At 37.2% G+C, this 15,638-nt stretch overlaps 1 protein-coding gene across 1 annotated transcript in view; it reads left to right on the top strand.

Moving 5' to 3' along the window:
• kcnq1.2 (potassium voltage-gated channel, KQT-like subfamily, member 1.2) overlaps positions 1–15,638 on the top strand; it is a 122,840-nt gene that overhangs the window by 25,922 nt on the left and 81,280 nt on the right. The window contains exons 12-14 of the mRNA XM_053640910.1: positions 343–386; positions 4,166–4,208; positions 4,323–4,434. Coding sequence (XP_053496885.1) covers positions 343–386; positions 4,166–4,208; positions 4,323–4,434 — 199 coding nt within the window. The remainder of the gene's footprint in view (positions 1–342; positions 387–4,165; positions 4,209–4,322; positions 4,435–15,638) is intronic.

Here is a 15,638-nt window from a genome sequence, read left to right as displayed (position 1 = left end):
GAGGCTTAATTAGTTTAGTGGAGAGATTATAGCATAGAACCATATGCCTGTAAGACTTTGAACCTAACCAAGAAGAAAACCTTAAGCATTAACACTGAATGATCATGGAGCTCAATAAAATGGCCTTCAAGATGTAGAGGTATCTAAAACTACGAGGGGGGAAAAAAAATCAGCTTTCAGATGTAGAATCATCTGGCTTTTGCACAAAAAACTGCTATGCAGGAAGACTGATAAAACCCCATCCCACATAGGAGATTTATTTCTTAATAACATTCAAATGTTGAGACTTTAGTGTGAAAAATAATGCTTGGTTTGACCTGTTACACATTTTCACCCCTGCAGGCATCACGAAGATCTTCAGACAGACAGGTGAGCCCCATATCTCAGTTTGAGTTCTGCTTTTATGTGTTGTTGGTCTATTTTTATTATTTTTATTATTATTATTTTTTTCATTCTACATCAACTATACTCTTTGGCCTATAAAGGATGGTATAACAAACAAGCCAGTAATACAGAGAAAGAAATGAAAATGAACCAAAACTGACTCTACATACAAGGAACAAGGAAAGTGCACTGTGTAGTAATATACCATGTGTATATAAGCCCAGTATCAAACAAGGAAGTACATAGTATGTACATCTTCATGAGACGATGAAAGAGATAAACGTCCATGAATGAGTGTTGATAATCAGAAGCAGGTGGAGCTATAGAAAGTGAATAATCACTGATTTTTTAAAATCAGTGATTCCCTGACTGGCAATGGACTGAGATATGCACTCACATATATATAAAAAAATGTGTTTGAATGCTAACTTTTATGTTGTGCTTCAGTATTGCACTGAGCCATTTTCCACTTCCAAAATTTGTATTTATAGATGGTTAACATACATATACAGTGTAGATAATTATAAACATATGAACATCAAGTAACATCTTTTGTGCAGGAATTGCACTATAATGATGTTCATAAAAAGCCAATGTAGTCATCATTATGATTCCCTATTTATGTCCTTGCTCAAATGTCCAGGGGGTGGGAGCTGGAATTTTGGTTCTGCAGCAAGGGTTACTTGCCCCAAACGTGTTTTATTGGCTACCAACTGCTGTGGGGCAAACAGGATAAAGCAGCATCATGCATTTTTGCCGTTTCTGTCTGAAAGCGAGCTAGCTATACTCTGAAGTAACAGCCTGTCAATTACTTGAGGTTTACTGTATGAGGAGAAAAAGATCCGGGAGATCAGGTTTCCTAAGATGAAGTGTCTTGCACGCTATTTGAATTTGAATTTTCAGTTCTGAAAATGAACCATCTAAAGTATTTTATGGCAGCTTTATTAACAGGACAAGGTTGATGATAGATCACCGCTCCTACTACTGTCTGGCATCCACTCAGAATGTATGAGCATGTCTCACTCATCAGTATCATTGTCACATATTGTATATATTACAGTACAGTACAGTACGGTGAAATTCTTTCTTCACATTTCCCAGCTTGTTAGGAAACTGGGGGCAAGCAAGGCAAGCAGAGATGGTTAAAAAGGCCTTGCTCAAGGGCTCACAACAGTGGCAGCTTGGCAGTGCTGGGGCATGAACCTCCAAATTTCTGATCAGTATTAGCCTTTAACTGTTGAGACACCACTGCCCTCTTTTACAGATTTGATTTTATAGGTGATTTATATATATATATATATATATATATATATATATATATATATATATATATATATATATATTTCTTCATCTCCTGCTGAAATGAATTCCTAGCTACTTCACTGTTTTACAATACAGCCATTGCCTTAGACCTTAGAGAAATAATTGAAACTTCTTCTAAAATCTCTTTAATTGATTTCTGTTAATGAAATGAAATCAATCCATCCATCTTCCATACTGTTTATCCAACACAGGGTTGCGGGGGAGCCTGGAGCCTGTCTCAGGGAATTCAGGGCACAAGGGGAGGGGGGAACCCTGGATAGGGTGCCAACCCATAGCAGGGCACAATTGCACAGACATTCACACAGTATGGACAATTTGGAAATGCCAATCAGTCTACAACGCATGTCTTTAGACAAGGGAGGGATACGGAGTACCTGGAGGAAACCCCTAAGGCACTGGGAGAACATGCAAACTCCTCACACAATAGACGGAGGTGGGATTCGAACCCCCAACCCCGGAGGCGTGAAGCAAACATGCTTCCCACTTAGCCACCATGTTTTTCTCTTGAATAATAACCACAGTCTAACACATACGGTACATCTACATAGTTTCCAGTTTTGTAATGAGTAGAGCAGTGGATGTGTGTACTGTGGATGTATGTACTGCAGGTACTCTTCTCTACTATGTTGTGTTGGTTCAGGTTATAAATCTGTATATTACTTCATTGTCAGCCTTATCATCAGGGAAATTATATATTTAAAAAAAGTATTTGTTTTTTAATGTGCAGCCTATTCACAGCAGATATGTAAGAACCATCTGAATTAATACAAAGCCATGTAGACTTTTTTTTTAAAGAAAGCTGGAGCTTGCTCACTGTGCTACACTGTGCTGCTGTAGTTGAGAGTCTGATCATATGTTTCTTCAGCTTGTCTGTAGTTACTGGTTCTCAATTTCCCAAACCAGCAGCAATATTATAACAATTGAGTAGTCTAGTTTTTGGATACATTCAGCCAATGAAGAACAGAAATATGCACCAGGGTTGGTGTTTGTGGGAAAATGATAAAACAGCTTTGCAAGAACAGCCCTTGTGGGCCACCAGTGTTCAGCATTGTTGAGTTTGCTCAACATCCGGCTTATCTTGGTGTTATCAGACTGCTCCGGTGGCCTGAGAGAATCTCTGAATGGGGTTGTGGCTCCAGGACCCTGCTGTCACCAGGCACTGTGTTTGTTTTTATTGGCTGGGGCCCTACGTAACCAAATGTGTTTGTGCAAAACTGGGGAGCTATTAATAAAAATGGGTTGTTTTCTTTATCCCTATGATTCTCTCACTCACCCATTCAGTCTGTTTCCCCATCCTTCTGCCTCTATTTATTTTTCCCTTTCTCCCATGTGCCAACTGTATCACTCTGACGAAAGTGATTATCCAACAGTTCCAGGCCTAGTGGCCTGTTGCTGAAATTGTTTTTATTTCCAAATTAAACTCCTGGCTATAAATCTTTAATAAAAATGGTACATTTTATTATGTACTAGTACTGAGATTTGATTCTCAAAGTTTCTGCATCCCCTTCCAGAGTAAAGGAAATTTCAGGGACTCCCTTCTGATCACAGCAAAGATTTACTTTTATGAACAATGACGAAAATATTTACCATTAATATTGATTTATTTGATCTTTTTTTTTTTTTTTAGATCTTTTTATTCCTGAACTTTCCAACCATCCGGATGATGATGTAGATTTGAATCACCGAATCATATTAACAACATTAAAAATAATAATAATAATAAATTTTTTATCAAAATTGCAATTTAATTTAACTTTATTCATGCCTGTTTCTTAGTTATTGAGTTTTAAATCTACATCTGGATGATTAGAAAGTTCAGGAATTATAAGCCTTTCAGTGAAGATCACAATTATGAGAACTTGCACTACGTATGTGTGTATATACATACATACATACATTTTATATATATATATATATATATATATATATATATATATATATATATATATATATATATATATATATATATTCTTATTGTGTATTCTATGTATACTTTATTTTCAATTCAATTCATAAATAGTTATTTATTTATTTATTCTTATTATTTATTCTTTATTATCTATGTCTTTTTGCTGCTTTGTATTGTTGTGTACTGGAAGCTCTTGTCACCAAGACAAATTCCTTGTATGTATGTAAGCAGACTTGGCAATAAAGCTGATTCTGATTCTGAATAATAACCATAACACCCTTTATACTAGTTGATAGTAATCCCCACCACTGTCTTGTGTTTATTGTGTTTATTTTATTTTATTTATTTATTTATTTATTTATATTAATGTTGCTGCTTGGGTAAATGGAAAATAGATTCTTTGTAACTTTGTAACATTTCCAGAATCTTATCAATGCTTTTTTTTCTCTTACATTTTTGAGTTGCTCTGTGTGTGTGTGTGTGTGTGTGTGTGTGTGTGTGTGTGTGTGTGTGACTTGTGTTTTCTTATGCATGTCCACAGACTGCCAGCACTCATGGCCTTCTTTCAATCTGACCTGTCCTGCTTCTCCAGGTATCATCAACTGCATTTCCTTTCTTTTACTCTATTCTGTTGATCATCTTGGTAGTTGAAATTTTGGTTTATTGCGGTTAATGAAATTGCTCTCCTATGATTCTTTTTTTACAGTTAGAAAAAAGCTGGAGGGACCTCCTGATATCTCACCCACTAGCAGCCTAGTGGATGACATGGACTTTGCCAGTGAATATATCCCACTCCCCATGGTGACAGATGCTTCACAGTGAGTACACAGTGCTTCCTGCATTATTTCTCCAAGAATTCAAATCATTCATTCATCAATGCACATATCTGCCCAGTTTCACACACGGAATGTTACCCATTAATTACGTTCCCTCGTATACAGAGTCTTCCTAAAGCACTTTCCTGCACTCTGGGCTCAGTGATGTGTTAAGTACTTCAGAGTAATGGGCTTTTAGTGCACTCTGTTGCGAGGTGTAAGAAAGAAATGCATTCACCAAGGTTAAAGCTATGCAACTGTATGCTAACTGATATCTGCACTATGTTGAATCCTGTCTATACAGCCTGTCTTCCCATGTGTGAATCTCAATAGTACTAATACTTTTGGGTTTAGTACTAAGTCTGTAAGATGAGGGCTTTGTCTTACTTACCTACTCTCAAACTGTTTGAAATGGTGTGAGGGACTGGGTCACTATACTAATTTTAAACATCACTGAGATCATAAAGTCTTCATTCACTCCATACATTTTAGATTCTGTTGAAATGCTAATGACCTCTTTTGGTAATTATTCACTCCTCTCTTACTTCTGGGTATGTCCCGTCATCTTTTAAAACTGCTGTGATTAGTCCCATACTAAAAAACCTGGTTCAGACCTACAAATACTTGAAATTGCTGACTAATCTCCAATTTACCATTTCTTTCAATCATTTTAGAAAGGATAGTTGCTTCTCAGGTCCACATTCATCTTCAAACTAATAACCTTTATGAACAGTTCCAGTCAGGTTTCCGCTCTAACCACAGCACTGAAACTGCTCTGGTTAAAATCACTAATGAGCTGTTAATTTCAGCTGATGCAGGACTTCTATCTATACTCATTCTTCTTGATTTAAGCGCCTTTGACACTATCTCACACAACATCCTTTTAGACAGATTAGTATCCACTGGTATTAGCGGCACTTCTCTGACTTGGTTTAAATCTTATCTCTCTGGTCACACGCAGTTTGTTAAATTGAAAAATTTTCGATCACAATGCTCTCTGGTTACTAGTGGTGTTCCACAGGGATCTGTTTTGGGCCCTTTATTATTTATAATCTATTTTAGGGTTAGGTTAGGTTACCCTAACTCTACCTCGCGGCTATATTTTTTTAGGAAATTTGGAATCCACGTTCACTGCTATGCAGATGTCCACCAAGGCAAATTCTTCTCTCCCACTGTCTTCACTTCATAACAGTTTACTTGACATACAATCATGGTTTTCTTGTAACTTTTGAACAGGATGTTCAGTGTAAATTGCTATTATTTTGTTTAAAGATCTTTTTTTTTCATTTAGTACTGCCCTTCAGATGCTAAATAATAGTTACACGTCTGCCAGAAGACAAAATACTAACAATTTACACCAATCATCCTGTTCAAAAGTTTACATCCCCCTATCTCTTAATGTATCGTGTTGCCTTCTTGAGCATCAGTGAACGTTTTCACCTTTTGTAATAGTCATGTACGAGTCCCTCAGTTGTCCTCAGTCTGAAAAGATGGATCTGAACATCATATACTCACTGTTGGAAAGGGGTCACATATGCAGAATATGCTGGAAAAGTAAAGAATGTGCAGGACCTGGAGGATTTTTCTGAAAAACAGTGGGTAGTTTAACTGCTCAGGACAAACAAGGGCCTCATGAACAGCTCTCACAAAACATAAACACAGTCGCTGATCATCCAGGTAACGACACACAGGATTAATAATCAAGGGTAAGTACACTTTTGAATAGGGTAATTTTTATAATTTCAGCTATAATCTTGTCTTGTGGACTATGTGTAAACATCTGTTATGTGAAATAGCTTATTCAGAACAGGACTAAATAAACAACAACATGGGATTTTTATGATCCCTCTTATTTTGTTAACAATAGTAAGATTTAGTAGATTCTGCTATCTGATGTTAGCAGAATGCAAACATAAGTTAGCAGAATGCAAACTTTTGGGCACAACTTTATATTCTCCTACCCGCAATCTTAGACCATGTTCCTCTCTTTCTCTCTTGTTATACCTTTGGTTCGTCTGACTTCTATGCGGTCCAGATCCTTTAGCAGTGCTGCTCCACGACACTGGAACTCTTTACTGCCAGATATCCGTAATTGTGATGGTCTTTCCACTTTCTAGTCCCTCCTCAAAACACACCTTTTTAAACTAGCTTACTACAAATAACTTTTATTTTTGAAGGTATTTATTCATATGATAATGCTAATTTTTATTTGTGATTTTAGATTTTTATTTATCTTTTGTGTTCTTTTATTGTAAACTTGTCTGTAAGGTATCCTTGAGAGTCTTCAAAGGCTCCTATAAATCAAATGTATTATTATTATTATTATTATTATTATTATTGTTGTTGTTGTTGTTGTTACCTCTTTTGAATGACTGTTTTGAAAAATATTGCTATTTGACAGATATTCCATTAATTTGTTTGTCTTCCAAGCTGTTGCACAGTAATGTGCAGTAAGCTGTAAGTGTAGTAAGTAAGTAAGTAAGCTGTTGCACAAGCTGTTGCACAGTAAAACCAAGCTTCCATTGTACTGCATTATTGCACCTAGAGGTCTAGGCGCTAATAGTGGTCCAGGAATTGGGGCTAAGCATCATGCTGCTTCATGCTGAGGGAAGAGCAGATGACAGAACAGTTAATGACAGGGTTGCCAGATTGGAATAGTTTAATATACTTCAAGATCTTGTTTTATAGCAAATAACTAGAAAATAATCTAATAAATGTCTGCAACCACCCCTCCACACACACATACCCCACACACCCCACACACTGTGTAGACAGTGTGACTGATGTACAGAACCATTTGTATTGTAAGACATATTGCAAAAAAATGTGAGTGGAAATGGGGGATTGGATAATGGAGTGGATAATGTGCAGTATACAACAGAAGCAAGTACACCCCTGTGCAATATCAGCTAAATGTCAAAAAGATTCAAAATTTTATCACCTCACAGTAATTGCATTACTTCTAAATGGAACAGTAGGGTATTTGCTCTTATGTAAAATTAAAAACTAAGAGTTTAGATTTATATAAAGATTTATATTAAAAAAACAGGCCCCACAGTAGGAACTCAATGCAACAAATGTCAGTACACATTTCATTACTGAGATTAGAATCTTCCATTTTTTCCAATTCTTCATGTGTCTACCTTTGTTTTTGATGACAGACTCAATCCTCCTCGGCACGGACAATACCACGTTTCTGGAGAGATGTTCTACTATTCTCAGAAACTGTTTTTTCTTCAGCTGCTCTTTGCTGGAGAGGATGTGTTGCTCTAGCTTTCTTTTTTTTTTCCAGGTCATAGTTTTCACTTTCTTCTTTAGAATCTCTGCTGTGATTTTGGCAGTGTGCTTTGGATCGCTATTATTCTGGAATAGTCTTCTTCTGCCAAGCTTCTGGAGGCTGGGAGTCATCTTGTCAGCCAGTATTTTGGTATATCCACAGGCATTCATGGTGCCATCTATAAATGTCATCACCTCAACAATTTTTGAACTCATGCAGCCCCATATCATCACACTCCCATCTCCATGCTTCACTGTCAGGATTATGCATTCACTACGGTAATCCTGGCCAGGTTCACGCCAAACATGCCGGAGCCCATCTGAGCCAAACAAATTTATCTTGGTCTCATCTGATCAAAGAATGTGCTCCCAATATTCATCAGGCTTCTTTTCATGTTCTTTGGCAAAGTTTAACCTTGGAGATTTGTGCCAAAAAACAAGCAATGGTTTTTTTCTTGGACGCTCTCCGTAGAGATTGATGTTATGCAAGGTCCGTCACACTGTCTGAGCTGTCACAGAAACTCCAATTTCCATTGATAACCCCTTTGCCAAGTCTGGAGCACTTTCCCATCTGTTTTTCAGAGCTAGATTGTACAAGCAGTGCACTGTCCATGGTGTCATTTTAGGAGGACGGCCACTGAGGCTCTGATTAGTGGTACTATGTCTTGTTCTTACCTCCTGATTACTGCTGCTACTGTGCTTTGACTGATTTTTACTTGGTCACTGATCTTCCTGTGTTCATTTCCATCTTTGTGAAGTCTCACAATCAGATTTTTCAATTCCTCCACATTCTTTTCCATGTGGAGCCATGATGCAGACATGCAGATAGACACAGCCCATTTTATAACCATGTCCATGCAATTAGATTAACTGGAAATCACAGGTGTACTCAATATTGTTTCAATGATCACAGGTTATATAACTTGATCAGAGGTATATTTACTTTTGTTGCATTGAGTTTCTACTTTGGGGCCTGTATTTTTCTTTCTAAAGTATAGTTTTTTGATTGTTCCTAAGAGGAAATACTCTACTTGTCAACTTATAAATGATACAATTATTGACAGGCGATACAGTTTTGAATCATTTGTTATTTAAGTGGTATTGCACAGGGGTGTACTCCCTTCTGTTGTATACTGTATGTACATCAGAAATGCATGAAACACTCATGCAAAGGCTGAGAAAAAAATATATATATATTTTTCTAATTCCCATTTTCTTTTTCAAATTAATTTCAGGGTTTTGAGGTGTACAGCAATTGGACTGGAATTTTTTTTTCTTAAACCTGTCAACCCTGGTTAATGATATTACCTTGGATGCAGAAAAATAACCCTGCCGCTAGTCTATATACAGGATGACTATGTTTTCAACTCTCAACTGCCTTACACAGTGTACTATAAAGCTGCACTACATAGTAGCCTACTGCATAAGTCAAGTGTGATAGCCTCAAAAAATTAAGTAGAGAGGCTATGTCGTTATTAATGTGGTCCTGTCCCAGCAAAATCTAAGGTCATGAGCTACTGCTGGCTTTATATTACTATTTATAGTGGAATGCCTACAGCATTTATTTATGAACTTTATATTTAATGTTAACATTTTTATAATATATAAGCTTATGGAATAAAAGCCTGAGTGACATTATTGTTGTTGTTGTTTTTATTGTTGTTGTTTATAGTAAAGCAATTTTTTTTAAAAAACATACTAACAATTATTTAGTATCTACAGACAAACTAATAAGAAAATACTGTATGTAGTTACAAGTTAAAGGAGTATAAGTCTTTATCCACAACTGAATGTAAGCACATTGGAAGGTTCTTGCTATAAGTCATATACCGTATTCATATTTATTTATTTGTGTGCAAAAAGGCATACAAACTTCTCTGAGCCAGTCTCATCAGTGTTTTAGATTAACACGCTCTCTTTCTTTCAGTTTACTGATAACGCGTTATTTGATAAGGGAGGCCTTACTATTGACACAGCAGTTAGATTGCACCAGTTATTTTCTGTAGGATGATAATCTTCATTTTTCTTTCTGGATTTTAAAAAAAAATATTCTGTGCAAAAGTGCATTCCACACTTTTTGGTAGTCCACACCATTCGGTAGAACAGAAGCATATAAGGCTAAAATGCATAGCCATATTGTGCAAGCTTCATAAATCTGCTTTTATGATCATTCGACTGGTATGTAGAATACGATGAGCCTTAAGTCTAATTTATTACCATTGCTTTTTTTTTTTTAAAGCTCAGACAGTTTCATTATGTAAACTCTGAGCAGCCTTCATTGCTTCTCCTTTTCTGCCTTTGGCCATTCTCGACTGCTATCTGCTAATTCCATTAGATCTGTAGAACAAAACCTCACCGGGTGGCAGACGGCATTCTGAGTGCTGTGTGTAGACAGAGTTGGAGGTGTTAATGAGTTGTATGAGAACCGTTAGACCAGTGTTAGTAAAAGAGGATTAACGGTGTGAAGAGAGGGGCCTTTTTTTGGCGCAACAGTGTTGATGTTTCTGTTAACGTTATAGGGTTTAACGTTATACAGTTTGTAGTATACTTTGTCCTGTAAAACTGAGTTTGTAGACTTATCAATACCTATTTGGGGCAATATGACCAGACAATCCACTTATATAAGCACATGTTCTGTTTAGGCATTTATAAATGCAATGAATAGCTACAGTGTTGTGAAAAAAATGTGAATTCTTTTGTTTTTGTGTATATCTCATACTAAATTGTAAAACAAAGGCAACCTGAGTAAACACAAAATAGAGTTTTTAAATGATAATGTTGCTTATTGAAGCGAAAAAAAAAGTTATCCAATACCAACTGCGCCTGTGTGAAAATGTATTTGCCCCCGTAGTTACTAATTCCCCAAATTTATGAAACTGCATCCATAATGGAGTTCAGCTGGACTAGACGCAACCAGGCCTGATTACTGCAAACCCTGTTCAATCACATCAACACTTAAATAGAACTTTTTCAACAGCATGACATTAAAAGGTCTTGCCCAGTAACACACTATGCCAAGGTTAAAAGAAATTCCAGAAATGCTGAGAAAGAAGGTGATTGAAATACATCAGTCTAGGAATCAGTCTTTTTCTTCCATAAAAAAGCTATTTCAAAGGCTCTGGGACTCCAAAGAACCACAGTGAGAGCCATTATCTCCAAATGGATAAACTCAGCACAGTAGTGAACCTTCCCAGAAGTGGCCGACCTTCCAAAATTCTTTAAAGAGCACAGCAATGACTCATCCAGGAAGTCACAAAAGACCCAAGGACAGCATCAAAGGACCTACAGGCCTCTCTTTCAGCAATAAAGGTCACTGGTCATGACTCCATTATCAGAAAGACACTGGGCAAAAATGGCACCATGGAAGAGTATCCATCATACTGTATTTCTGAGCAGCTGTCACTCCATATCTCAAGATTCCAATACAGTCCACTCAATTTGACCTTTGATCACACATTAGTTTGACCTTGTGGAATTGTGTGTGTGATGTGCTACTTGAACATAACTACTACTATTACTTTTTCCTATTAAGCAATCTCAATTTGGTGTTCATATAGTATATATTCCAAGCTAGGCATTCTTCCTGTCACAAAGTTTGGTCACTCTAATTGTTATAATATAATATAGCAGAAAAGTAGTGTCCAACCAACATTACAACAATCATGATTGGGCTTTAATTTTGTTGTAGATTCATATCTAATGTTTTCTCCATATTCTGAATTTCTTTCAGTTTCTAAAATTCTTCCATTATCCTCGCAGTCATTTTTCTGATTTTCATTTAGCATTGAGCCTAGAGTAATCTACTGCGTTTTATCCTGTTTTGTTTTGGTGGCGTTTGTTATTTAATTTGTTAAGTTGCTGAGGCAACAAGTCCGAATTGTTTTTATGTCATTTTAATTGTTGATTTAATCAGTAGATTGAATCAGTAAACTGAAATCCTGGAGGGAAAAAGTTGTAGTGGAATCTGAAGTCAATCTCGCTTACACACTGAATATGATGAAAGTGATGAAAGTTTCCCCCTAGCTCTCTTCCCCTCCTGCTAGCATATCTGTTTTCTTTTGTTTTTCTTTCATTTGTTTGAATGAACTCCCTCTGGGCTCTGAGATCTTTAACGGGAATACTTACAGGCAGATAAGTGTGTTACTGGACCATATAAAAAAATTACTTTAGGTAGTGAAAGTAACGTTCACTCAAGTTAATATGCTTGTTGGATAAGTAATTTCAGAAGTGTCATGTTTATTTATTTAAAAGTTATTTTAAGTGGTTTGAGCATGTTGCTATTTCCAGCCTTTGCTCTGAGGAAGCCTGAGTAGTGAATAGGTTCTTCATTCTCTCCTTCAAAGGTGTTCTATTGGTCCATACTAATTCCCAAAGCACCTGTGTAAATACCAGCCCCCTCCCATTCTGTCAGCTCTGGTTCCTAGCTCTCAATGTGGTGTGTTTATCTGTTCTAACTCTGCACTGACTGTGGAGTGTGTGGTAGGACTGGGTTCAGGTAGCATGTTATGGATGCTCTAAAATGGGTTTGTTCAGGTGGGCTTGGGTATATATAAGAAACTGCTGAGAGAGAGAGAGAGAGAGAGTTAAGTTTCTTTTTTAACTAACATTATTGACTGCATTATTTAACAAATTATGAACTTCATCAATAATCCATAATCCATCTTCTATACCGCTTATCCTACAGGATCGCGGGGAACCTGGAGTCTATCCCAGGGAGCATCGGGCACAAGGCGAGGTACACCCTGGACAGGGTGCCAATCCATTCACACATTCAAACGCCCACTCAGTAAACCATAATGTTAATATATATTAACTGACTTTTGTACCTGTTGAAAATACACCTGCATTTAATAATATTTATTCAATCTATGACTAAGAATATGTCAATATACAGTAATTTAGCAAAAAAAAAATAATTTGACTAATTTTAATGTTACTAAATGTTGAACTGGACTAGGGTCTCCAGGTGTAATTATTGGGACTTGCTATTCAACTTCAATTCTGAATGTTGCCAGGCAGTTAACAACCTCAAACATGCTCATTAAGGTGTTAGTTCATAGTTGTCTTGGTGGGTTTTACTCATTGATGGTATGAACAAGGTTTATGCATGTGCTGGATATTTGGCTATGTTTTTATTATTATGGGAGAATCAATTATTACAAGTGGTAGTTACTTACGGTGTGTTAATCCTGACGTATATGGATTGATCTCACACACACACACACACACACACACACACACACACACACACACACACACACACATATGCACATAGACACAGGAGTAAAGGATTCCTCCCAGAGCCTGTTCGCTCTCCTGCTGACTGCAGCACAGGACACACCTGGAGCGAATGAACACCTCTTTGTGTTCAGAGCAGAGAGGGATGTTAGTCTAGGAGTGTTGACTGGAATAAGGCTGTTGAAATGAGCCTGTAGTCTGTAATACATATTGCAGCCAGCCCGAACAAATTTACACTCAGTTTAACTGGTCTAAGAATGCCCAGGCCTTCTCTTCTGACTCGAAATGTTCTTTATTCAGCTGTTGGTCTAGCACTGAAGTTTTCTACAAGTTTAGTTTAATTCTTGCTGTGTGTCTCTTGAGGGACTCTGTTTTTTCCAAACAAGAAGGCTATTATTACCTTATGGTCCTACTTTGTGCTTGTGTGTGTGTGTGTGTGCGTGCGTGTGTGTGTGTGTGTGTGTGTGTGTGTGTGTGTGTGTGTTGGAGGAAACAGTGCAGTTTATAGAGGCAGCTTACTTGGACTCTTACTGCTTGTAAAAATGGCTTTCTTGCTGCACACGAGCTATGCTCATCTTTAAGACCTAATATCACACATCAGTGGTACTCTGAACATAAGGAATGTGCTTCATGCGTATGCACATTTACTACAGATGGCATTATGATGGATAGTTCAGAGAAGACTCAGAGCAGCATCTGTTTAAGACACATTTGCCCAATTACTCCTGGCTCACAGTCTGATGTCATGCTTTCCTAAGATAATGAGAGAACATTTGAAGTCCTTTTGAAAGGAGAAAAACCTCAAACTGTGCTTGTGACCTAAAGACAAAATGAATCCAGTCATCACAGATTCCACTGATGCGTGTAAGAACCTCTGTCTGTTTGACAGAGTATATCAGCATGAGTAAGTGAGTGTCAGGGAGTCAGTGAGACAGGCATGCTTTTGGTGAGTTGATAACACTGTAAGCTGAGGATACAAAGCAAAACACACATAGAGCGTTATGCTCTTTCTCTCTCTCTTTCACAATTTTTTGCCAGTAAGCGTGATATCTCATTTACATATCTCTTCCTAATTATAATATTGGGTGGGGGGCGGAATGCTCTCTGCATTATTCTGTAGCGGCCACAGATATTGTGACATTCAGATAAAGGGACACTCAGTTTAAGCAGATAGATGGTAAGAGAGATGTGAATGCTGTATGAATTATTCAAATCGAATCCACGCAAGAACTGCCCTTTCTGCCCACACTCTGGGCTTAATCAGATCCATACTGCCCTAGTTGGGACTCTCCCAGGAGCACTGGCTCTAAGTGCCACTAATAATGTTTCGAAATAAGTCTCACTGGGTGTTGAAAAGCAGGCCTTTTTTCCTCACCACGTGCATTTATCAACAAGCAAAGCTAAACGGCAACTTAAATGGCTGCTGTGAGTCAGCAGCCTATGGCTACTTGTTCACCTGATATGTGGAAAAAGAAAATCTGAACCTCAAATCTTTTAAATGAAATGTATATATATATATATATATATATATATATATATATATATATATATATATATATATATATATATATATATATTTATTTATTTATTTTACATTTGTTTGCTTTTTATTTGCTTAGTAAAAAACATCTTTATTGAAATCTACAAGTCATGCCTTTTACAATGCTTCCATAAAACGTATGGCAAGCCAACCCAAGAATGCACTGAACATAAAATTTCTAAATGTGCCCATATTATGGAGAAGAACTTTCTGCAAGAGTTTAGGACGTTAGTGTTTGCTGAGGAATGCTAGATCAGTGTGATGTGGGCTTTTATGAACTGCACATAAGACTGGACACCCTGCTGTTGTAGAGTTGTGTAAGATCACTCTGACCAGCAAAGGCAGCAGAATTGCTAAAGCGAACAGGGGCAGTTGGTACACAGTGTGAGTGTTAAAGACAAAAAATGGCTCCGTCTTTTTTTCTTTCTTTAATGGGTTTTCGAAGAGAGAACTGATCCTAGATCAGTGTTACACAGTAATCATTTTTAGAGTAGTGCGCCTCAAGGAAGGCATCACTCCATTTCCTGTGTGCCTCATGAGCAGGGCTTCACAGCAAGATATCTTTGAACACAGTCAAAGACAAGACATAGCAGACACCATAAGGAGCAGATTAATTTATTTGTAACGCACTCTGGGCAGCACTGCACAATAATGAAATGGTCTGATAGAACTGAGCTGTTACATATTCTTGCTGTAGAGATTTTTTCCCCCTTGGTTTTGGATTTAATTTGGTAAATTCTTTAATTCCTCTACCATGGTGCTATTGTTTATGTGACTGAGCATCATTGTGGAATTTTTAGATCTAAATAACATGAAATCTTGAATATAGATCAACTACTAGTACAACACAGTTTGACCTGGTTTTGCTTTAATGAAATGTCTTGCAGTAAAGGACTTTGCTCCCACATATGGTGAAGGACTTTCCATGGAGTGAGTTTCTTTTCTATACATGAAAGGCCAGAATGTACGGTTAGTGTGCGTGAGTCACTGTCGGCCTACAGCTTGAATCACCCACTCGGCTTGAACGAGCTTTAATAAAGAGAAAAAAGAGAGGAACGAATCAGTAGTGATGACAATGATGAGGTAATATTTAAAAGGTTTACATCATCTTCTGAAAAATTGGATAAAATAGGGCTGTTTGGTCCAAATGAAT

The sequence above is a fragment of the Ictalurus furcatus genome, chromosome 14 (assembly GCF_023375685.1).
Source record: "Ictalurus furcatus strain D&B chromosome 14, Billie_1.0, whole genome shotgun sequence".
In the NCBI taxonomy this organism is placed as follows: domain Eukaryota; kingdom Metazoa; phylum Chordata; class Actinopteri; order Siluriformes; family Ictaluridae; genus Ictalurus; species Ictalurus furcatus.
Note: the sequence above shows the minus strand (reverse complement) of the source record. Positions and strands in the feature narration are given on the sequence as shown.